Source organism: Micropterus salmoides, unplaced genomic scaffold (genome assembly GCF_014851395.1).
Source record: "Micropterus salmoides isolate LMB-PRFRI ecotype aquatic unplaced genomic scaffold, ASM1485139v1 Ms_hic_scaffold_18, whole genome shotgun sequence".
NCBI classification, from domain to species: domain Eukaryota; kingdom Metazoa; phylum Chordata; class Actinopteri; order Centrarchiformes; family Centrarchidae; genus Micropterus; species Micropterus salmoides.
Window position 1 is genome coordinate 26491482 of NW_024040928.1, and position 25730 is coordinate 26517211.

General features: G+C 40.7%; 3 protein-coding genes across 3 annotated transcripts; 2 read left to right on the top strand and 1 right to left on the bottom strand.

Moving 5' to 3' along the window:
- The first annotated feature begins 30 nt into the window (after positions 1-30).
- Positions 31-12798, top strand: cebpz (CCAAT enhancer binding protein zeta). The gene is given in 18 exon segments (XM_038726525.1): positions 31-141; positions 143-242; positions 636-2137; positions 3471-3702; positions 4019-4175; positions 4617-4705; positions 5231-5284; positions 5448-5550; positions 5673-5732; positions 5885-5951; positions 6994-7100; positions 7266-7326; positions 8220-8425; positions 9067-9102; positions 9385-9480; positions 9592-9662; positions 10359-10440; positions 11900-12798. Coding segments are annotated over 18 exon segments (3279 nt in total). The 5' UTR covers positions 31-46; the 3' UTR covers positions 12061-12798.
- LOC119908742 (protein CEBPZOS-like) lies at positions 10862-17893 on the bottom strand. Its single transcript, XM_038726600.1, has 4 exons — positions 17737-17893; positions 13652-13769; positions 13486-13530; positions 10862-12189 (listed from the first exon to the last, which is right to left on the bottom strand). The coding sequence occupies exons 2-4, from the start codon at positions 13767-13769 to the stop codon at positions 12107-12109; spliced, it is 246 nt and encodes an 81-aa protein (XP_038582528.1). The 5' UTR covers positions 17737-17893; the 3' UTR covers positions 10862-12106.
- Positions 17894-21315: 3422 nt separating this feature from the next.
- LOC119908709 (hepatocyte nuclear factor 3-beta-like) lies at positions 21316-24266 on the top strand. The gene is made up of 2 exons (XM_038726550.1): positions 21316-21555; positions 22966-24266. Exons 1-2 carry the CDS (start codon positions 21481-21483, stop codon positions 24121-24123), a joined length of 1233 nt encoding a protein of 410 aa, XP_038582478.1. The 5' UTR covers positions 21316-21480; the 3' UTR covers positions 24124-24266.
- The last annotated feature ends 1464 nt before the right edge of the window (positions 24267-25730 follow it).

Below are 25730 nucleotides of genomic sequence, written 5' to 3' on the forward strand. Positions count from 1 at the left end.
CGTCGCCTTCCACATCCGGGTCACGTCTCCTCATGCTGTAGCAAGCATGGCGGCGAAAAACAAGCACCGTAAAAAGTCTAAAGCGACAAATAAAGTGACATTTCAGCCTGAAGAAAAGGACATGGAGGCGGAAAACAGCGGCGGAGGAAGATGAAGATTCCGCAGCTGAGGAAGGTGAAGGCACCACGAAGAAAGAGGAAGAGTTCAGCCTGGATGAGGTTTTACGGCTCGGAGGAACACAGGTGAGTTTATAATAGCACATTAAATTATTATTTACTACAGGCAGAACTTCAGCGGGGTTTTCTGGATTAAACCGATGTTTCCGTACCCTGTGTGAATGTTTTCATCCATTATAATGTCAGAATAACGTTACGACTCATATATCCATCGATTAATCTGTTTATTACCATAATCTATTCATGTTTGAGTCTATTAAAGATCATAATATGGTGAAATAATGTAGACTAACGAATTTATTGATCATCAAAGTAGTCGCAGATACATGAAATGAAACTAATCCTCACTGCAGCTCTTCACTATCAAAACTGTGTTATGAAGAAAAACGATAATGAAGGTAAAATACCTGTAATGTAATTTATGACAACAGTTCTTCTTCTTCTCTTGTCCGTCTGTAGGCCGACTACATTCTGCTGGCCGGCTTGGACGACTCCAACGACCTCGTCGATGGAGGAAAGAAAGGAGCCATAGACGACCTGGAGGAGGGCGAGCTGGAGAAGTTCATCACCAAGCTGGGCATCAGGGCGTTCGCCGGACTGCAGGTCATCCCAGACGAGCCTGAGGGCGACGCTGCAGACGCCGTCGAGAAGGAAAGTAAAAAGGCTAAAGCCAAGAAAGCCTCAGCAGAGGAACAAGCGTCCAGCGCTCGGCAGAAAGTTAACAACACCCAGGGAGTGGAGGACAAACCGAAGAAGACAAAAGACGTTCAGGCAACTGCCGGGAAAAAGGCGAAACAGAACGTGAATGTGTTTGAGTTTCAGCAGAGACAGGTCCTGCTCATCAAACCTGGAGGGAAGTGGTTCGACCTGGAATACACCGCAGAGGGCTCGTCGAACCCGCAGGATCCCTCGTTGGTGTCCCAGTACAAGACGCTCGCCCAGCGGCTGTTTGAGGCCGAGGTGGAGCTCTACAAGAACAAGAAGAACCTGCAGAAAGGAGCCAACTCCAACTGGATGAAGACGGTCGTCTCCTCCGGCGTGCTGGCGGACAGGATGGCGGCAATGACGGTTCTGATCCAGGACGCTCCGGTGCACACGCTGGAACACGTGGAGAACCTGGTGTCCATGGTGAAGAAGAAGGGCAGCCGGCGGATGGGTCTGATGGCTCTGGACACGCTGCGAGAGCTGCTGCTGTCCGACCTGCTGCCGGAGCACAGGAAGCTTCGCTCCTTCGCCCAGCACCCGTTCGACCAGCTGGAGGAGAAGGCCAGCGGCAACCGCGACGCCCGCGACCGCCGCCTCGTCCTCTGGTACTTTGAGCACCAGCTGAAGCACCACGTGGCTGAGTTCGTAGCGGCTCTGGACACTGTAGCTCATGACACGGTGGCGGCCACCAAGGCGAAGGCGCTGGCCACCGCCCACGAGATGCTGTGCAACCGTCCGGAGCAGGAGAGGGCGCTGCTCATCCAGGTCATCAACAAGCTGGGAGACCCCGAGTACAAGACAGCGGCTAAAGCGTCGTACCTGCTGGAGACGCTGCTGCACAAACACCCCAACATGAAGGTGGTGGTGTGCTGCGAGGTGGAGCGCCTCATGTTCCGGCCCAACATCAGCCCGAAGGCGCAGTACTACGGCGTCTGCTTCCTCAGCCAGGTGATGCTGAGCCACGACGAGGCCGAGCTCGCCGCCAAGCTCATCACCGTCTACTTCTCGTTCTTCCGCAGCTGCGTCAAGAAGAAGGACATCGAGTCGAAGATGCTGAGCGCGCTGCTGTCAGGCGTGAACAGGGCGTATCCCTACGCCGGCACCGGAGACGAGAAGGTGAAGGAGCAGCTGGACACGCTGTTCAAAGTGGTTCACGTGGTCAAGTTCAACACGGCCGTGCAGGCGCTCATGCTGCTGTTCCAGGTGATGGACTCCCAGCAGACCATCTCTGACCGCTACTACGTGGCTCTGTACAGGTAGAACATCCTCACCTGTCGGGTTGTTTCATTTCTTCATCTCATCCTCCTCTGCTTTTGTGGTTAGGGCCTCCTCAAGTCTTCCAGCCAGGAAAACTCAGAGAAACGGGTCTTGCTTATTACTGCATCAGACAGCAATCTTACAATCGCAACAATTAATCGAGATCCAATGATCCAATATCAGCAACATGCATCTTTTTCCTTGAAAATGTAAATTGGAAAATGCTCCCTAATTTCACAAATCTCTGCAGTTTTCCCTCCACATAAATAATCCAATTCAGAACCACTTCTTTTGAGCCACAGTCAAATAAAAATGTTTGCTCGATAGCAGCAAACGGATGTCCTCTTAATTACAGTCAGGAGGACTTTCTGTCTTCTCAGGCAGTGCTGCTTTCTCCTGGGAATGTGAGCAGTTTCTCAAAGTTGCCAAAACTAAACCATCTCTAATTTCAAACACAGCACTGATCATTTGGTTTATGGAAGTTGTTGGCATCACTATTCTGTACCGTACAGACTCACTTTAGGGGGAAACGGTTACAGAAATCCATCTACCAGCTCCCTGACTGTACAGGTGAGCAGCCAGTGACAGGATCACTCACTAACAGGGTTTGCTGTGATCGATTCCTAAACAAATTTTTGTTTTTCTCTCACTGTTCATATGATTATGATTATAAGAACATGATAAATATATTGGGATTTTGAGGCCTAAAATCAGACAAAAAATCAGATTTGGAATCATTTTCTGTCATAAACCAACTTTTTTTTTAAAGAATCACTTGTTTTTCCAGGATATAAGCAGAGTGAGACATTTTACAGTGGAAAAATAAACTCTGTAATTGTTGTAATGCTTCATTGCAGTATTACTTCTTACTTCTTACTACAATGTATTGCAAATTAAGAACAACGTTGCAAAGGCCGCAGATTGTCACACAGTTTATTGCATTTATTAGGGCCGCTGCAAATTTATAAACATTTTCCACAACAACCATTAAAAAACAATTCTAGAGGGACTGAAGTGAAGGAAAACAGATTAATTTAATAATCCCGCAAGAGACAACATGTTCTGGTCATAAAAGCTGGTCATTATGAAGTAATTAGGATGTTTAACGTCATTTAATCTAAATTTGTTTTTGATGTAACGTCAGGTCTTCGGTTTTTTGCAGAAATGTTATTAAATGTAAGAGAACATAAGAAAGAGCAGCACACAAAGGAAAACATCAGTAATATTGTCACATAGAAGTAAGATTACTTTTCATAAAGTTAGTGAGTTTGACTCGAAGCTACAGTGAGATGACGGTTGAAAATCTGAATCTTTTGTTCTCCTTCTCTGCAGGAAGTTGCTGGATCCTGGTCTCTCGTCGTCCTCCAGGCAGAGCATGTTCCTCAACCTGCTGTACAAGTCTCTGAAGGCCGACATCGTGCTGCGGCGGGTCAAAGCCTTCGTGAAGCGGCTGCTGCAGGTCAGCGCCGAGCAGAACGCCAGCTTCGCCTGCGGAGCGCTCTTCCTGGTGTCGGAGGTCATGAAGGCCAAACCGGGCCTCAAGATGCTGCTGCAGGAGGAAGCGGTAAGAAGGTCGCACACGTCTGCATCAGCGTCTCACCAGAACGTTCTTAGTTTAGTTTCTTGTTTTGTCCAAAACAATTTGGTTTTTATGTCACAAAAAAACAACAGATTCTCATATTTGAGGAGCTGGAACCAGGAGATTTTGTCATTTTTGCTCGAAACTGCTTGTAGGGATAAATTAGACCTGGACAGACTTGATCAATAAAAGCCGATTCCACTGTTAGCGTCAAAATAGTTGCCATTTATTTTTCTGTCCGTCGACTGGTCGATGAATCTGCTAGAATAAAAATAACAATACTCGTGCTGTGTTCGCTCAGGACGGAGAGGAGGAGGAGTTCAAAGACCTCGCGGAAGAGGATGATGATGACGAAGAAGAACACTTTGTGGACGCCGACAAACTGGAGGAAGGAGCGAGTACAGGGACAGAGGAGGCAAAGCCAGCGGCATCATGGGTACACCACCAGAACCTGGAAGGTGTGTGTGCGAGAGCCGCTCTGAGATTTACAATCAGTATTTGGCTTTTGTGTGTTACTGTTTGTTTAGTCGTGGTTTTTATAATTTAACAGATGTGAATGGAAAAACAGATGGAGGAAGGATTTTAAAATGTTTGCATAAATATTTCCATATTTTTTAAATTCGGGTCTCTGCTGCTAATCTGGAAAACATTAAGATAAATATCAAGTTTGTACTTTCACATTTCCATCAAACATTTTGAGGAAAAATGCAGATTCTGCAGAAGATTCTTTATGGAAATATGTTCACATTTATTGGTACGAGTTGCACTTTAATTATTCTGACAGTCACAGTTTGGGTGTAGTTTCCATTAAGATTTCCACCTTTTAAATAGCAGACACACAACGCTGTCGCGCTCCGTGTTGTTGTTCTTAAATATGGATTCTTTGTCTTTATTTCCAGGAGGGAAGAGCATGCAGAGCTACGATCCTCTGCACAGAAACCCGCTGTACTGCGGCGCCGACCACACGACTTTATGGGAGCTAAAGAGGGTGAGAAACAAACAAACAACAACAAACACAAAGGCGTCAACTTGTCAATGGAGCTTTTATTCAAATGGAAGCAGGCTGCTGTGTCTGATTGTAGAATAGAGGTGAAACATTAACCTGGGCTGGTTGTAAAGTAGTGATCGGACTGTGTGCATGAAATAAATATTTATACACTCTGCTAGCTAAAACTAATAAAGTCTAATTCAACCGTCCTGCAACATGAAGGTTATAACGTTCAGGCGTCTGCAGTTTGCTGCTCTACAGAGAAGGTTTTCTAATATTTTGTCCACCCTGTTTATGACAATGAGGGAAGACTAAATATTACAGTATATGAAAATATAATATAAACTTGAATAAAGCATTCAGACAAACTGTTAAAAATACAAGACACTGAACATCCTGTAGTTGAATCCAATGTGATGGTATGACTCAGAAATAGTTAGTTTGGGAGTCTGGATTAAACTTAATGAAAGTTTTCTAAACAGTTTCTGCGTCTCTGTAATGTTTCCCGTGTTTGTGTCTCTGCAGCTCGCCGTGCACTTCCACCCTTCAGTGTCGCTGTTTGCAAAAACGCTCCTGCAGGTAAAACTTTACGTCTTTTACATCTGAAGTCGAATCGTTTCGTCACACAGATACAGAGAGCTGCTGTATCTGTCTGCGGAGCTGGTGTTTGTGACACGCTGACGGGATCTCGGTTCCTCTGTAAACCTGTTGGATCTTAATCGGGAGTGTTTTCTGTCCACAGGGAGAGTCCATCCAGTACTCGGGTGACCCTCTGCAGGACTTCACCCTTATCAGGTTCTTGGATCGATTCGTCTTCAGAAACCCCAAACAGCTGAAGGGAAAACGTAAAAAAAACACAGACTTTGTTTCACTGCTGATTATTAGTTTATTTATGCTGTGTGTGTGGCGGAAAACGCATATAGACATTAATTTTAATAAATTTCTGCTTTCATATTATTTTTCTTAGAAAACACAGACAGAGCAGCGATGAACCACAAACAGAGGTTACCCATCAACTCTTTGAAAGGTGAGTTTTGGAGGATTTGTGTTTAATAAATTGATTGATTGCCATCTGGTTACTTATTTTATCATTGCGTTAAAAGTCTCCAGCAGCAGCGTCTCTACTTTGTTCTGTTTTTATTCAAAGAAGTAAACTTCTTCTTTCTGTCTCTCTGTCAGTGAACTGTGAGGAGTTTCTATGTAAAGAAGAGAGTCAGATCCCTGTGGATGAGGTCTTCTTCCATCGGTGAGTTCAAAACGATTCCACTCAGAAATTACTGACAAAACATAGCTTTTATTTCTTCACACACAACAAGTGTTTAGGTTGTGAGAGAATGAGTCTCCTCCAGCTCTCCGTGATCACCTGTACTGTGTTTTAATGCAGCCAAATTCTAGGGTTGGTCATCGTTTCAATTCGTAATCGATTCTGATTCTACGTGTTGAATCCGGTTCTTCTTGAACCTCGGTTCTGGTTCCAACCCCTTCACCACAGATCTTCATCCTCTTCCTCCTTGCTCATCTTCCCCTTTATGGCTAAAGTGTCTCTAAGAAAAATATATATTGGAATCATTTGTAAACATCATTTGTTTCCCTTCAGTGTCAGTGTTTCCCACAAAAAAAAATTTGCTAACAAGGAGTGTCGCCCCCGTCAGAGCTGTCAACAAGTTTGATGAATTGTCCCTTTAAATATTTGCACATTCATTTGAATACATTATGCATCAAATTAATTGATATTGATTCAATTTGTAATCTTTTCTTATTGAATTGTTGAATTTTTATCTTATCATCTACCACATGGTGCATACTTTCTGATGACAAAGTGGGCTTAAATTGTAAAACACAAAATTTAAACGTGACGCAAATATACCATTTATGCACATTGTTGCTGTTATTGATAAACCACTTTTTCTGCACCTTTATAACATCGGCTACGTTGACGTTTAAAAGGAGAGAAAGTAATTCATATTCAATACAACCAAAAAGTTTCCGTTACCAAATGAGCTGCAAACATATTCATTTATGCTAGAAAAACACCGTTAGGCTGCGTCTTTTGTGAAACTGTGTCTTGATTCCAGGTAATATTAAAAAGCCTTTTTTACTTTTTGCTGAGTTCTCTGAATACTCGGAAAATGATTAACCACCAATAATCAGTACACAACTCACTGCTTCATCAAACTATCACATCTGATTGTCGTCGTTCTGCCGCAGATCCACTCAGATTTCTGGTGAAACGTGTCTCGAGTCAACAGATCGATGCAGTTTGTGATGTTTTTTTATTCCCTCGACAGCTTCTTCAGGAAACGGCAGCAGGAGAAGCAGCTTCGGCGGCCGCGAGCAGACGGAGATAACGAGAGCGTGGAGGACGTGGACGATGACGAGTTTGAGAAAATACTCGGTGAGTGGAGACACTGTGCTGTTAGAGCAGGTCGAACTGAAGAAGATCCCTACTTTGAAATTAAAGGATTTAACTTTAATGAAAATAATACAATTAAAACTTCAATTTATATATGAACCTGTTATATAAACCAGTAAATATATCTGTATCTTTGTGTTTGAACAGATTCCTGCGAGGGAGACTCTTACTTCACTGACCTGGCAGCTGACGATCTGGACTTTGCAGGGTGAGCACACCAGATCTCAGCTTTAGTTTTTAAACCACCTGCCAGGTCAAGTTAGTATTTTGTTCCATATGAGCACAACAAACAACAGAAAAGGCACAACCCCCCTGGTGCAGAGCAGAATACGGCTGACTGCACTAATATAACATTGAACCGGACTAATAACGCAGTTAAGGTATTTTATTCTCAGAAGCTCTAGCGCCACCACGAGGTTCACATCTGTGTTTTTTTTTAGTGAAATATCTAAACAAGTGTTGGATGGATTGACATTAAATATGGTTTTATTTGGTTATTCACGGTCCACAGAGGATGAATCCTACATACTTCGGTGGTCCACGTTCTCTAGTGCCACTTTGTTAATGGCCACACATTCCCATCAGCCTCAGCTGCAGTTTGTGTTTAGTGCTAATTAGCTCATATTAGTAAGACTGCTGAACGTTATACCTGCTGAACTTCATCATGTTAGCATGTAGACTTTAGCATTTAGCTCAAAGCACCACGGTGCCCATGTACAGCCTCACGGAGCTGATAGCGTGGCTGAAGACTCTTAAGCCAGGTCTCAATTTGGATACTTCTGTTAGTACACTTCCATGTAAGTACACTCTCTGTACACAGTGTACTTACTTGGCTGTTGAGCACTTACTGGAAACAGCATTTGACCGGTAGAGCACTGCATTTTACCGGACTTGTCAGTCTGAACGCACCACTGCACAAAAAATAGTAAGTGTAAGCACACGAAGAACGTGAAAAGAGAGAGGCAGCATTAGTCTTGTTACGCTACCAGCAGGAACGATCTAAGAATAGAGACGTTGACGTCGTAGTTTTTTAATCCAGCCAACCAGTCGGTGGACGTTTTTGGTTGATTCTCAATCTTCTCCCTCTCGTCTGTTTGTCAGTAATGTGAAGAGTAAAAAAGGTAAGAAAGACAAAGACCTGGACGACTCCGACTCAGACATGGACGAATCGGACTTGGGCGAACTGGACGACGAGGAGGTGTCTCTGGGCAGCATGGACGAGGAGGACTTCGGAGATGAGCTGGAGGAGGAAGGAGGGATGTTCCTGGATCCCGATGGAGGCGGAGATGAGGATGATGATGATGAAAGTAGGGAGTTTGTTTATGGTTCATGTGTTACTGTTATGTATTATCATTTTTGCACATTTTTGTACACGCTTTAGTCCATTTTCAGTGAGCATGTTGTGTCGATATCAGGTTTTTAAGACCGATGCAGATTTTAAAATCTGATCTCTGCTGATATTCTTTTTTTTAACATAAACAAAGATTGTCCCTAATATTTCTTATGTATATCTTATGATACCTCACCAATATAACATGACATAGATTAAAAATAAACTTGTTTTATTGTTATAAATAGTATTTTGAACAAAAATACAGCTGATTGCTGCGTTTTGTACATGTGTTGCCAACAGGGGAGCTGCAGAGCGCCCTCTGGTGGTCAAACTATGCAACAACACCGCTCAGAATAGATCCCTCATAGAAACATCCTTCTCTCCACTTCTCTTTTGAATTGTCATTAGCTGTTATAAATACAGAAACCGATTTATCTGCAATGTGTTCATATCAGCCGTTAATATCAGCACAATGATTTATCAGTCGGACTGTAATTCAAGAGTCTTGTTCAAGGTGATTTTAGCTGTTTCAGGGATTTAACCTGTGACCTTAAAGTTAGAGAATATTACATTTAATATCTGTATTTCTTTGCTTTTCTGTGTGTCTTTTCTCAGTTCCAGAGCTGGAGGATGACGATGCTGCATTCGGTGGTGAGTACAAGTTAACTTTATTAATATTGTATATATTAATTGCGGTTTCATCCCGTTACACTGATGCGCACACGCACAGGACACAAACAGTAAAAATGTCCCCACAACAATATTAGAATTAAACATTGAAACACCATGTCCATACAAAAATATTACAATTTAAATATGAACAAAGAAAGAAATATAGTAAATAAATTAGAAATTTGCATATTTTGAGACAAATGTTAGTAAAATAGAGAAGCGTGTGCTTCAAATACTAAAATGAAACTTTTGTCTCTACAGATTCAGACGATGAGGTGGAAGTTCCAGACATCAGTCCTCGAACCAAGAAGGCGAAAAGGAAATCATCCGAGGAGCTCGACTTCTCTGGATCTTTAGGTTAGTTAGTTAGTAGGAGTTGATTTTATTTATAGAATTTAGTAATCTGAAGTGTTCACTGTTAATTTTGTGAGTAGTAGCAGTTTTATTGATCGCTGTTGCTTCTCACAGGTTCCACACAAGGGAAGAAGAAGAAGAAGAAAGGAAAGAACGATGGAGCCATATTTGCTTCTGCTGAAGAGGTGAGATGACGATAAGAGCCCCCCACTCGTTACCAATGCGTGATATCACGTAAACTCTCATACAGGCAGTTATTTGGGCACCTTAATATAATGCAGCCAGTATGGAAAAACAAAACCCACATTAACAACTGTCACTATCGATTAACCTCCGAATTCATTTTCATTCACAACTTTCCGGAGTCTGAAGTGATTTATTCAAAGTCCTACAACTAAAAACAAAGAGATATTAAAATAAATATTAATTTATATAAACGATAAGCAGTAATTCGTCACATTTGAGACGGTGGAGACAGCAATTTATTGGCATTTGCTTGAAAATAAACACCTCTTAGACCAGGGGTTCTTAACCTTTCTGGCAGTCTGACCCCCCACCAACAACACACATACACCTCCATCACTTAATGGGGTCAAGCTTAACGTTGCATTATTTAATTCTTATTCGGCGTTTTATTGCGGTTGGCATTACTGCCGCGCCACCTACTGGATTAAACTGTGCAAAATATTTACAGTCCCTACACCCGGGGTAAGAACCACTGACTTAGACTCAAAATCCTCCATCAAAGCAACATTTCTGCCTTCTTTCATAAGTCTCCTTTTTTGGATATAAGTTTCCCCCATCAGCAGCAAATAAGCCTGTACGACATAAAAACAGTTTGTTGAACTGGAAACTTGACATTTTGTGTTGCTGTTTTTCAGTTTGGCTCCATGTTGGATGAGAACGCCGGATTCAAGTTCGACAATATCGGACTGAACGCTATGGCCAACAAAGACAAAGCAGGTAAGACGCCTCTGTGACCTCAACACCGCACAACAGTATTATTGGGTTAGTCAAACTAAATCAGGCAGAAAGAAATAGAAAAACAAAGCAGCACTAAAAGAAAAGAACAAAAAATAAACCTCTGAAAATTACCTTTTTTTTATAGTTTAAAGTCTGGATGAGTTGGAGATGCCTTCATCTTGTTTATAGAGCACCTTTCATATACAATTTATTATAAGAGAAAGTTCAAAGACAACATTTGTGATTTTCATTTCGTTTTCTGCTTCAATTAAATGTTTACTTTCATATTCTGAGAAAAATACGTTAGATTTAGTTTGATCTGGAAACAGTGCAGGTTTGTCTGATATACAAGTACATATAAGGTCTCCAGTGGGATCTTTAAGCATCATGTCAGAGGAATAAAGACGAGATGAAGCCAGGGGGAATCAACAGGAAGGTTTTTTATTCCGTTTGCTGGATACCAGCCAGGTTTAATAAAACTTCTCCACAGAGACAAAAGTCAGCTTCAAACAGACACATTTTTTATAAATAAACTACTTCTCACAGCCCAGGAGCCTCGTTTAGAAAGTCTTTGTGGATTTATACTTGAAGAGAGAATTAATTTATTGGTCATCATAACATTTTTACTCTGCAGCTTTGGGAAACAAGCAGCACAAATATCCCACAAAAACACAGTTTAAAGACTAATTATCTGAAACGCTTTGAGTCAGACTTGAAGACGATCTGACCGTGACTACTTTAAATTAGCATTTATAAGAAGCAATTAATTTAATAAATGGTTTGACATTTAAAATTTTTGTTCTATTTAACGTTATATCTTGTTAAAGTCCATGTTTCCCAGAACATCAACAACAGAGATGGCGAGTAAAATATGAGAATAAGACAGAGGTTAAGGTCAAATACTGGTGCTTCTCTGTAGATAAATCTAAGATGAGTCTAGTGATATTCAATATACTTTTAGTTATCAACAAATTCCATGAAAAGACGAACCAACATATAGAAACTATTAAACCCATCAGTGAGCCTCACTGCTGCACGGGGTGCATGTTCCCTCATCGCCACGAACACACACACTGTAGTTTATTCTGACACATGTGGATTCATCCGCCGCTGAAAATAGTCCCCAATAAAGGCACCATTTCCTGCTGTTTGAGTAACATTTGTTAAAAACTACAGTGAGCAGCTGTTTTATGAAATTACTGAAGAGGCTTGAAACAGAGTCACAGACAGGAAGTCTTGAGAGACGGACTAACGTGTTCATGGTTTTGGTCTTTTCATGGGATTTGTTGACAGTAAGAAAATCATTCAATAACACCAGCCTTCTCATTTGAATCACTTCTCACTGTGGGCTCAAAATCAGATCCATAAATCCAGAGGCGGGGCTAGAGGAACAGGTCAGAGACACTGATGTTGACGTCCTCTGCTTGTCTTTTCTAACACTTCCTGTTCGTCCCCGCAGGCCTGAAGCAGTTGAAGTGGGAGGCTCAGCGCGACGACTGGGTCCACGGCCGTGACGCCAAGACGCTGCGCAAGAAGAAGGCCACGTTCAACAGGAAGAAGGTGTTCGGCCGAGCCAAGGCGGGAGGCAAGACGTTCGGCAACAAGAAGAGGAAGAAGTAGGAGCCGCTGTGTGTTTGTTGTTGTTTTTTAACCCGACTTGACGCCCTCAGTCCTGTTTGGCCGACCAGGCTTCGTGGTCTCTCTCTCGGATGCCGTGGACCCCCGCCCACTCGTTGGACTGGTAGTAAACTGGGAGGAAACAAGAAAAGCAGGAACTGGTTTTCAGATCCAGTCAGCTGATGAAAGATGACGTCATGATCTGAAGAGGAGTCGTGTTTAGTTTTTTTTGTAAAAAAAATTAAAAGACTTTGGTATTCGGGACATTAGGCTGTCGTGTTTGAATACATGTACCAATTAAATACTAAACAGATTTATCTTTTATCTGTTCATACGGCGCCTGTTATATGAAAACATGCACATCAAAAGAAATTAAACTTTTCTGCTTCTGTTTGTTTGTGTATAAGACTAATTTTACAGCCCGCAGATGAAAATGCCTGTTAATTTCAATTCTGATCAATTGAGTGTTTTTGGTCTGTTCTCCAGCTATGACTAATTTATCTAGTCCCCCTTCCTTGTGCCTTAATTACAAAAGATAAAATATTATACCGGACCTAAAACATGAACCTGGCAGGACAGCAGTGAGGAGTTGAAATGTAACTTCATCTATTTGCTATGTGGATGCAAGTTTCCATCAGAATGATCAATTATGTAAAATAAATACACGTAATCCCAAAATGGTGCATTGTACCCTGAGATTTCTGGGTAGTTTGTTCAAAATAAGTTTTTTTTCCTTCACTATTTAATTGTTACAATAAACAAAAGTTCAGATTAATACTTTGTGTAACACTGACAAAAGATATTGTGGACTTCTAACTTGTAGAGGTAAATACGTGTTTATGTTGGAGCTAAAAACATTAATCAAGTCAATTTTGGTAATTTATTTATTGTTACGGTAATTTAAAAAAGTAACTAGCACAAATGTTCTGGTTCCACCATCTCAAATTATAGTGTTCGGTGGTTTTCTTTGTCTTCTGTGACATTAAACGACATCACATTGATCTCTGGGAACTTTTTTAAATTAAGAACTCATTTAAGAGGTAAATTCTTTAACTTAAAATTTTTTTTAATACAAATTTAAAATTTAAAAAAAAAAGAGGTAATTTCTATAGAGGTTAATAAAACTTTACATAAATGAACTGGCTAAATTAATCTGTTATTGTGACGTCTGTATTTCACTCACAGTGGAGCCGTTGCATTTAAATAACTATGGCGTCTGTTTAGTGAATAAAACCTGGGTAGTTGTCTGACGTGAGCTGAACGGTTTCTGATTTTAAGGCTCGTTAACATTTAATTGGGAGCATTGGAGATATTAAATGTTTTAACTGAATGTCAAACATCAGCACTTCCTTGTAACTCTACATTTAGTCCGATCCTGACACAAACCACACTGAATGATAACGAGGAAAAACTTCTTCGTCTGCTCACCTTCTAGCACTGACGGGAACCTCCTCTTCATGGTGTTCCTGAAATCTGCAGGTGGGAAAAATGAAATAAAATAAGCTTTTAGAAGATATAAAGTCGGTCCACACAGATCGAAGTGTTCTTCAGCTTGTGTCTGACAGATTATTTAAGCATTTTATCTTTCTGATACCTTGACTGTTGTTCATCGTGTGAAACAGACCGTACACCCCGAAGACGCCCAGCAGCTCCAGCGCGATCACTCCCTTCATGAGTCTCTTGGCCAGAGGTTCCAGAGGTTTGGGAGGCATCTGAAGAGAGAGATCAATGCAACTTCAATTACAAGAATGAAAACTGCTCAGAGTAACCTATAATACAAAGACAGCGTTGTCAAAGTGAACGTGCAAATACCTGAACTTGTTCATGAAAGATACAGTGAGGAAAATAAGTATTTGAACACCCTGCTATTTTGCAAGTTCTCCCACTTAGAAATCATGGAGGGGTCTGAAATTGTCATCGTAGGTGCATGTCCACTGTGAGAGACATAATCTAAAAAAATAATAATCCAGAAATCACAATGTGTGATTTTTTAACTATTTATTTGTATGATACAGCTGCAAATAAGTATTTGAACACCTGAGAAAATCAATGTTAATATTTGGTACAGTAGCCTTTGTTTGCAATTACAGAGGTCAAACGTTTCCTGTAGTTTTTCACCAGGTTTGCTGAGAAACACGGAGTTTGAGCTCCCTCCAAAGATTCTCTATTGGGTTTAGGTCTGGAGACTGGCTAGGCCACGCCAGAACCTTGATATGCTTCTTACAGAGCCACTCCTTGGTTATCCTGGCTGTGAGCTTCGGGTCATTGTCATGTTGGAAGACCCGGCCTCGACCCATCTTCAATGCTCTAACTGAGGGAAGGAGGTTGTTCCCCAAAATCTCGCAATACATGGCCCTGGTCATCCTCTCCTTAATACAGTGCAGTCGCCCTGTCCCATGTGCAGAAAAACAGCCCCAAAGCATGATGCTACCACCCTCATGCTTCACTGTAGGGATGGTGTTCTTGGGATGTTACTCATCATTCTTCTTCCTCCAAACACGGTTAGTGGAATTATGACCAAAAAGTTCTATTTTGGTCTCATCTGACCACATGACTTTCTCCCATGACTCCTCTGGATCATCCAAATGGTCATTGGCAAACTGAAGACGGGCCTTGACATGTGCTGGTTTAAGCAGGGGAACCTTCCGTGCCATGCGTGATTTCAAACCATGACGTCTTAGTGTATTACCAACAGTAACCTTGGAAACGGTGGTCCCAGCTCTTTTCAGGTCATTGACCAGCTCCTCCCGTGTAGTTCTGGGCTGATTTCTCACCTTTCTTAGGATTATTGAGACCCCACGAGGTGAGATCTTGCATGGAGCCCCAGTCCGAGGGAGACTGACAGTCATGTTTAGCTTCTTCCATTTTCTAATGATTGCTCCAACAGTGGACCTTTTTTCACCAAGCTGCTTGGCAATTTCCCCGTAGCCCTTTCCAGCCTTGTGGAGGTGTACAATTTTGTCTCTAGTGTCTTTGGACAGCTCTTTGGTCTTGGCCATGTTAGTAGTTGGATTCTTACTGATTGTATGGGGTGGACAGGTGTCTTTATGCAGCTAACGACCTCAAACAGGTGCATCTAATCTAGGATAATAAATGGAGTGGAGGTGGACATTTTGAAGGCAGACTAACACGTCTTTGAGAGTCAGAATTCTAGCTGATAGACAGGTGTTCAAATACTTATTTACAGCTGTATCATACAAATAAGTAGTTAAAAAAATCATACATTGTGATTTCTGGATTTTTTTTTAGATTATGTCTCTCACAGTGGACATGCACCTACGATGACAATTTCAGACCCCTCCATGATTTCTAAGTGGGAGAACTTGCAAAATAGCAGGGTGTTCAAATACTTATTTTCCTCACTGTAATCAGAGGGAACATCTTGTCTACTTTAGTAGTAGCACAGGAGCGGCAGAGGGCCCCTTTTCCCACCTCAACAGGAGGAGGCTATTTGCACCATCATCATAGCAAATAATACCATTAGACTAAGGGAGATACAAAATACCATTATAGAAGACAACAATGACTTCAAAACATCCAATAAGTTAGCATCTAAACTATTGACAGGGTGCTGAAAAGACACCAGATGGGCATGAAACAGTCGTACCATGTGAAAGGAATGGTGACAGAGTGAAGGTACCAGTATGTACAGGCAAAGCATCTACGCACATACAGTAACTGTACTTTACAATAAACATTGTATAGTTATATACAGTACAGTAAGTATGACCTGTACACGTTTGCCATGGCTGTAGAAGGCAGAGAGCGTGGTCGAAATGTCATCGGCTGCAGAGCTACTGTGAAGGTGTCAGGCTAACGAGGAGGGAACATCACTATCAGTGCTGCTACTTCAGAGCTCGGTGTGTTAACTCATATTCCCATCGCACCCATACGACAACACAGCATCTGCTCAGCTTCTTAGACACCCTCTATAGCGATCTCATCCCTGATGATGAGAGGAGACGGATTACATTTACTCATTTAGCTGAGGTTGATTCGAGATGACACTCTCAGGTAATGGTTTGCGGCCCACAACAGGGGGAGGAGTTGTACTCAGCATGGAGGTGGAAGGTTCACGAGCCACAGATGACCCTGCTGGCTGCCATGGATGCAGCATGAGAGGACTTCACAGGAGACGCCTTCAGAGGCTGGATAAGACTTTCTAACATTGCAGGGGAAGATATCTGTTGTGGATATGAGTCTGCCCCAACAGACAGGACTGTCTGGCAGAGGTGCAACGATTGGTCGATTTATTGATTAGTAGATCGAAAGAAAATAAATTTTCAACTAATTTGATACTCGATAAATTGTTTTTGTCATTTTTTTTAAGCAAAAAATAAAAAATCTGCAGGTTTCATCTTCTTAAATGTAGGAATATGCTGCTTTTCTTTGTGATTTATGAGAAAATGAAGATACAATATGAAGACGTCACTTTGGGCTCTGGAAAATTGTGAGTTTTCTACTTTTTTTTGACATTTTAAAGGCTAAACGTCAGACCTCCAGTCAGGAGGTGTAGAAAGACTGCAATGTAATTTCCCCAAACAGCGTTGCATGTGCAGTCCTGCCTAATTGCTATTTCCCATGTTTACATTTCTAATTTTATAATTTTATCCATTAGGCTACTGTACAGTGCTATAAAACAGTCTTGTCTTTTTATTTTCTGTACCACAATAACATGGTCTGTCAACAAATTACAGTGAAAGCGTGACTGTGAATCCAGTCTAATTTCTTGAAATGTGTAACTCTGTGCTGTTGAAATTGAAAATGCGGCATACAAATACAGTACGGCTTCGTGCATTTCCAATCCTTGTTATCAAAACTCCAGCTATAGTTTTCAAATCAAGCATCAACTCCTCGTTCTGTTCAACTATCTGCTACAGTATGGTAGGGCAGCACAGACGGCTGCAACACGCTCCCTCCAGTTGATTCTCTCATATACTCATCGGACCGTGAGCAAAGAAGACGACCTCTGAAGCCATCACATCCTGCTCATCACGTCTCCTTCACTCAGGGAGGCACTACTGGTTCCTCCCCTCCTCACACTACCAGATGTATTCTTGTATTGTTATGCAGAGTGTCTAATACTGTCTGTGTGATGCAGAGTTTAACATAACTGGACTGAAAATACAATCCACCGGCCTGTCATGTGGCTAATAAACAATCTAACCTACATCAAAAAATAATTAAGAGTACACAAAACATAGCGAGTATTTCACCTATATATATATATATATATTTATTAAATATATAATAATAAATAATATAGTAAACAATGACATAAGGACATCTTATGGTGATGGCACTGACACAAATATTTACTTTTGAGAAATAAACTAAGGATTGTGAGCGTTTTTTAGTTATTTTAGTAAATAACCTTACTGTTTGTCAAATGTTGAGGATGATTAGAGAAATTTACCGAAGTGCCTGAGAAAAACTGTAATACTACTAATTTAATAAACTAATATTACCACAATAAACCCTGCAGATACCTACAAACCTTGCAGGTTGAATATTCTTCTTTTACTTAACTTATTAGATCAAAATATCAAAGACATTAACCCGCCTTCAGAGAAACAGTGACTTTGACGATTAATAACATCACTAATGATAAACATTTTATGCTACCAGCTAAGTGGTTAGCAAACAGTTGTAGCCTTCATAAACAAACTGGAAACTTACCTTCAGGTTCGCGGCAGAGAAAACAACTGAATGAGTCTGTATAAATAAAATTAAACAGTAAAACTTGTTAGAAATAACTCCAAAGAGCCTCTGCCCTTGTGCTGTACAAGCTAACAGCAGCACAGCTAACAGGCTGCTGCTTCCTGAGTACGGAGGCTCGGGGGGTACAAAACACGTTCAGCAGCGACTTTTTCATTTTAACTGACAGTCTCATGCAGAGAAGGACGTGATAGCCGCCCTACTAATAATATTAATAATAATCAGGGTCAGAGGTCTCATCTAATTACATTTAATGTTAAGATTTCCCGTGGCACACTCCTGGCTATTATTAATATAATAACTGATAGCTTTTCTTTCATGAACAGGAAAGAATTAATTAATTACAGTAACATATCAAACTTGAAGTACTGTATGTTGTTCATTTAGTGCGATTTCTACAGGCAGGACTTCACAAACAAAGCAAAACAATTTGCACACTTAAAGGAATCATCTCACACTGCCTGTGCTGATTCTGCAACTTTTACAATTTGTTCTTTATTTTAAGTCACTAGAAAATATCAAGCACACTTAAAATTGTGATTTTGTTCAGCTGTAGTTGCGGGAGTTCATCAGTAGGTGTCAGTGTGGTCGTTGAGGTTCCAGATGAGAGGAAAGTCCAGTTAAATTTGTGATTTTTAAATGCAGGTAAGAGACCCAGTGATGAGAATCACTGGTCAGTGAGATAAGATAAGAAAGGTCTTCAGTGTATTCATTCATAAAACATGCAAAGAAAATACAACGCGCACTCAATAAGCAGAGAAAACACCAATTTGCGGGTCTTTGGAAATTTAATTTCCTTCATGCAGACTCAGTATTCTCTCAGGTGAGTGAGCACCTGCTGCAGGGTTTTTTCCTAGTGTACAGTATGTGGATGCTGCAGGTCTCTGCTGTTCCCTGCAGGACTCTCAGCAGACCGGCAGCTGCACAAGTCTAAAATAAGATATTTGTTCACCTGAGTCACAAACACATCAGTTTACAGCAGCAGGTTAAAGTTTTGGGATGAAGGTTCAGAAATAATCTGTCTTTTTAAAGATAACTTCTAAACGCATGAAAATACAACAGTACTGTACCACTGCAGATACGTGTGTGTGGTTATTGATTCACTTATTTGGATGTGCGTTAGGATAGGTGCATAAGGAGAGGGAGGGATTTATACTCATGCACAGGGTCCAGATTTTCATGCTATGTATCTGCAAGAAGACTCGAGGACGGCTTCAAATTGTTTGAGAAAACCAGTTTGAAACTATTTTAGGGTGAAAGATCAAAAGGAACATTTCAGAGGTTGTTTTTTAATCAGTAACTTGTTTTGTTGTATTGTATTACTTTTATGGAGCAAAACAATAAAGTCATTAATGGAGAAAATAATCAGCAGTTTGGTTGATCATTAAAATAACTGTAAATTGCAGCCCAATTTATTATTATTAATCTTATTAATCAGTCTTCAGATTATTGACGTAATGATTTTCAATCGCAGTTTACAATCAACTGAAATAAAATAAAATAATTGTTTATGCAAGCTTGCAAATGATTTAAGGTGTTTTGCTCATTTTCTTCTTTTTTTTAAATCATATTTTATTGTAATTCCTTCCAATATTTTACTGTTGCTACTTTTAAATAGTCTCATTGCTGCAAGTGGTTGTCCTGATATAATTTAACCCATGTAAAACACCTTGTAACTTAGTGTTGAATAGATTAATAAGAACTGTAAGTTCTGCAGACACTGTTCTTGTAAGTGAAAGGCTGTTTTTTAATCAGTAACTTGTACTGTGAGCATGTTTTAAAGAGTTACTTTCATTACTTCAGTAACTCACGTAGATATTTCTCCTGCCTGACAGTCTTAGTACCTTGTGTGACCCACTGAGCTACACTGGAATCACAAAAGGGGAAAATATTTTGGGTTGTTTGACGTCCACACAGGGAAGACAGGTTGTGTGTGTGCAGAGAGCACGGTGGTCCGGCTTCTCTTGTTTCTTCACCTCGGCTGTGTGTACCGTCTCTCCTGTCCTCTTTTCAGATTCATTGCCAGGTAAATACACTCAGTCCCACCACAAACAGTAAACCCTGCGGCATGAGCAGGAGGAGGAGGGGAAAGAGGAGGAGGAGGAGCAGGATCCCAGACATCTCCACTCTGCTTGTTACAGAACTGAACACGAATAAAACAGAGAACAAAAAATCTCCCTTAAAATGGTGGGATGTCCATTTTTCACGAGTTTAATCCACAATCAATCTCTAGATCTACAAGAGAATTACCCCAGTGTAGAAATACTCTGATGCAAGTATAAGTCCTGCAGTCAATTTTTTTGCATCAAAATATACTTAAAGTAAAAGTATTCATTCTGAGGAATGGGCCATTTGAGAATAAATATTGATTCATTAATGTGTCCATCACTTTAATGTTGCAGCTGGTGAAGGTGGAGCTCATTTTAATTAGTTTAAATACATGACTGAATAGCTTTTGAATCACCCACTACTATTAATATGTATATATTGTATTAATAATCTGAATCTGCAGAGTAACTAAAGAGTAAAAAGTAGTTGTAGTAGTTTTAGTCCGATACTAAAGAGTTCAAATTGAGCACCACCTCAACAACTACATGAATGCATAATCTCACGATATAATATATAAAGAACAGTCACAGAGGACATTTTTCTGCATTGACTACATTTTCCTGATTATACTTTTACTTAAGTAACTTAATAGTATTTTTTAGTTTTTATTAGTACTTCCACTTAAGTAAGGGATTATTTGGTCCAGCACTGATAAAATCCTGCTTTTACATGAGTGCATGAGCATAATAATGTCATGATAAAATATATATTAGTATAACAGCCACAAGTGCATTTTCAAGTGGACACTAACTACTGTACTTAAGAATAAATTTGAGATACCTGTAGTCTACTTTGCTTGAGTTTGATTTACTTTTCATGCCACTTTCTACTTCTACTCCACTACATCTCAAAGGGAAATAATGTACTTTTTACTTCACTACATTTATCTGACAACTTTAGTTGCAAGTTACTTGACAAAATAAACTTTTTACACACTAATCTTATGAAAAGATTATAAAATATGATGTTTTGTTATTAACTAAACTACCCAACAGTTTATACAACTATGAATCAGCAGTTATTTTGATGGTTTAAGTAATTTTTCATGTATAAACATTTCATGGTTCCAGCTTCACAAATGTGAAGATTTTAATCATTTTAATGTTTGTTAATAATGTTGAATGGTTGGACAAAACGAAACATTATGAAGGTGTCACTTTGGGCTCTTTGTGATGACTTTTCTCATGATTTTCACATTTTTTATATAATAGTAGACTATAACAGTCACAGGGGACATTTTTCTGCAGTATTAATGGGCTACTTTTACTGAAGTTAAGGCTCTGAATAATTCCTCCACCCCTGGAGGTTTTGAATATTCAAATCAGAATGTGAGCTCGAGGAGGGATGGAGGGGACATAGCTGATTGGATACTGGTTCCAGCAGCAGCGCGAGCGCACGCAGGTGCCAGAGTCACACTCAGAGCAGGAACCGTCCCCGGTCACAGTCGCAGCTGCAGGTATGAGCCAGTCCCGGTTCTAAACCAGCCAGGATACACCGGACCGGTCAGGCTGCCAGCCGCGGACAGGTGCAACTCGTGCGTTTGTTGTTCCGCCTCACGTGGAGCTGCTTGGATGAATTTGTGTTGGAGGGTGAACGATGCTCAGCGCCGTTAAAATGGAGGGACACGAACATCCGGACTGGAGCGGCAGCAGCTACTACGGAGAGACCGAGGTCCGTGCACTTTACACCGGGATCTTTCTGAACTGAACTCCGCTGATATTACATTAGAACTGAGAGAAAACTAACTTTGTGATGAGACTGATCAATATTTCAGATAAACATCTAAATTAACATTATAGGAGTTTGACTAAATAACATATTCATTATACAGGCCGGGTGGTATTTTACTCACATATTAACTACACATTTTAACCTACATTTTACACAAATCCATGGAAAGATTATTTAAATATCTATATTTTGTAAATAGGAATATACCCTACCCACATAATGAATTGTCAAAAATGCATTGTATTGACATAGTTTACATTGCCTATGTTTTATTAATTGATTCTCATTTATTCTTTAACTTTAAACAACTTTATTGCATTAAAATGGGAGATTAGAGATGTGAATCCTGCAGCAAAAGAGTCATCATGCTGTTAAATAATAAATGCAGAATAAACCCATATTATCAGGAGACGAAATGCAATGCAAGAAGTTTAATAAAAATAGCAGAAAATGTGGTGGGTTTGGGGTTTGAAGGACTTTCACTTACTTAAAATCCACTTTTGGGTCTGCTTCGGTCATCTGTAATTAGCTCCTGTAAATTGCGGTCTCATTGATATGTTATTTAATGTGTTATGAATATATTAGAGAAGCAAGGGGAACGTTATTTAATGTCATTTAGAGAAAAACAAACGGGGCTAATAGCAGGAGGTTTCAGGCTACACAAGGAAAACGTTATAGGGAAATAGCCTTTATAGCCTAAAGGAAACACATGCAGTTAACGCAAATGTTTGTATAAAAATGATAGATTAATGGACAGTATAATACAGTTAGGCTACATTAGGCCTATAGAAAATGAAAAAGCATGTCCACAATGGTAAAAGTCGAACTGCAACGATTAGTCAATTACTCGAAAAATGCAATTATTTTGATAATCAATCATTTAGTCTTTTTAAACCAAAAATACCAATCGCCACCTCTCCCCACTTCTCAAATGTGAGGAGAAAATGTGTTGCTGTTTTTAATTGTCTAGGCCTAACAGGATAATAGTTAAGGGAATGTCTTTTAGGATTTGGCCTGCGGATTTTGAGACACTGTGATGGCATTTTTTTTAAATTTTTTTTTTTACAATTTTCATACCTTTGTTTTAGATCAAATAGCCTAATAGTTAGACTAGTTGCACAATTTGTAAACAAAATTAATTATTCTAGCCTGTTTAGGCTTAAGTTGTTTTATGTTTTTGATTTTGTGTTTTTTTTGTCTTCAAAGGCTAAGTAGTAACGGATTTGGTTTGATTTTAATAAAATGGGCACTGTTTTAAATAAAATTGTATTTATTTTACAGGCCTTTAGCTCAACCTGCATTAATTAACAGTTTTAATAACTTGTAGGCCCTCCCGGTTCTCTGTTTCAGTGTTACACCACAGCTGGAAACATGAACTCCGGTCTGCACATGAACTCCATGAGCAGCTACATGAACGCGCCTGGCATGACCGGCACCGGCCACATGAACGCGCATTATGTGAACCCGGTCGGTGTGAACCACACCTCGATGCCCGCCGGGGTGTCTCAGAACCCCGGGACTATGGTGCAGGCCGGGGCCGGGATAACGGGCCTGGGCGCCACGCTGCAGCCCAGTATGAGCCCCATCAGCCCGCCGCCGTACGGGAACATGCCGGTGATGAGTCCGGCGTACGGTCAGGCCTGCGGCATCAGATCCAGGGAGCCCAAACCATACCGGCGGAGCTACACGCACGCCAAGCCGCCGTACTCGTACATCTCCCTGATCACCATGGCCATCCAGCAGTCCGGCAGCAAGATGCTGACGTTAAACGAGATCTACCAGTGGATCATGGACCTGTTCCCGTTTTACCGGCAGAACCAGCAGCGGTGGCAAAACTCCATCCGACACTCGCTCTCCTTTAACGACTGCTTCATCAAGGTCCCCCGCTTACCGGACAAACCGGGGAAAGGCTCCTTCTGGGCCCTCCACCCAGACTCGGGGAACATGTTTGAGAACGGCTGCTACCTCCGGCGGCAGAAGCGCTTCAAGTCCGGGAAACGGCCCGGTAAAGGGGACAAGGACGCGGCGGGGAAGCCGGGCTCGGAGGGCGGCTCGGTCACCACCGGCAGCAGCGGCTCCGACTCCCCGCACTCCTCCTCCGCTTCCCCTCCGTCCTCAGATGTAAAGGCAGCCGGGGTCGACCTCAAGCGGCACCGGGATGAACTGTTGCCCCCCAGTCCCGTGCGCGTGCCCTCCCCTCTTGCGCACAGCCAGCACGTGTTCTCCCACCACCACCACCACCCGCACCACCCGCTGCTGCTGCACGAGACCGCACACCTGAAACCGGACCATTACCACCACCACCACCACCACTACTCCTTCAACCACCCGTTCTCCATCAACAACCTCATGTCCGAGCCGCAGCACCACAAACTGGAGCCGGTGGTGCAGTACGGAGGCTACGGCTGCCCGGTGTCCGGGGCGCTGGTGACGGCCAAAACCGGCCTGGATCCCGCGCACACCGACACCAACTACTACGTGTACACCAGGCCCATAATGAACTCCTGAAGGACCGGACTTTTTAGAGAGGAAATATTTCTAAATATGAGAAGAGGCCCTTAAAGTGAAAAGGATTTGCATCCCACCCCCAATAATTCTTTATTTGTCATTTGTGTGTTTGTACATGTGCAACAGATAAAAGTCTTTATATGAAAACTGTCTTTTTATGTTTTATTTAATTTGTCCTGATTCTCCACAAAAGGTGTATATATATATATATATATATATAGCCAAAACTCTGTGCTCTGTTTTCTAAATTATATATATTTAAAAACGTTTCCTCTAATTGTTTGACTGCAGCTCTGACAGAAGCTTTGATTGGCTGCAAAATTAATAGCACACACAAAAATTTGAAGTAGGCTAATTAGTGAAAACAAATCAGTCGCCTATATATGTAAATATGAGATAATATGAGATAATCGTTCTTTGAAATTCAACATTAGCAGCAAATGGTTTGATTATGAGCTGCAGGGCCACAGAGACATGAAAGCAACAGCTGATAACAAGAACAATGACACAGTGACAGGGTGAAATGTTCTCCTCTTAAAGCACATTAACATCAGACACAAGTGATGTTTAACAGCAGATAGGCCTAACAGACTTCACAGGTCAGCCAGGACCTTTCTATGCATCTTTAAACACAGTGCTGCTCAGGCTTGTCAGTTTAAAAGATGTGTTGGCAGAGAATATTAAATAAACGTTAGATCGCCTATTTCTGTATAATTGTCTCCTCTATATATAGCCTATGTTTTTAATATAAACACAATCATAGCAAAACACAACACATTAATATAAAAACCTGAAAGCACATAGCACCAACAAAATAATAATAATAATAAAATATTAAAAATGAAACGTTTGATAGTCAAAGTCAATTTTAAAAGCAAAAATACCAAATGTTCTCTCATTGCAGCCCGAGACTATAAATTCTTGTTTGTAGGGCTGCAACTCATTTTCAGGATAAATTACACTGTTTGTTATTTTCTCCATCAATAAATGAATTGTTTTAGTCAAAAATGTCAAGAAATTGTGAGAAAATGTTGTTAGACTCTAAAAGGATCAGACAACACAAGACATTCAGAGAACAAAATGATTTATTGATCAGCTGAGAAAATAAAAACCAAATGTTGTAATGTGCAAACATTTTATTTTACATTAAATACATTATATTAAGGATTTTATACCAAATATATATACATTTTGGGGAAATCACATTTAATCAGCTGTAAAAACTATAACAAACATAAAGTGAATGCTTCAGTGATAATCAATCCATCCATAACCAAAGACCCGGGTCATGTGATGTTTATCTTTCACAGACAGACAGAAGCCTAATGACAAACAAACTGTTATTGGATGAGAGATTTACAATTAAAGGCCAATCTGCACAAACTGATGTCCGTTTGTTAAAGAAAATCATTTTCAGATATAAAAACGTGGAAATGAACCTGTGATGGACCAATCAATACTATTTTTTTCTGAAAAAAAGGAGCAAATCTTTTCTTTTTAGTACATGAGAATACGAGGTCGCCCACCAATTGTACACTAAACGTACAAAGATGACATTAATCTTCGAAATGGTCCACTTGCTGTAGCTTTTTATCAGCTTTAATAAC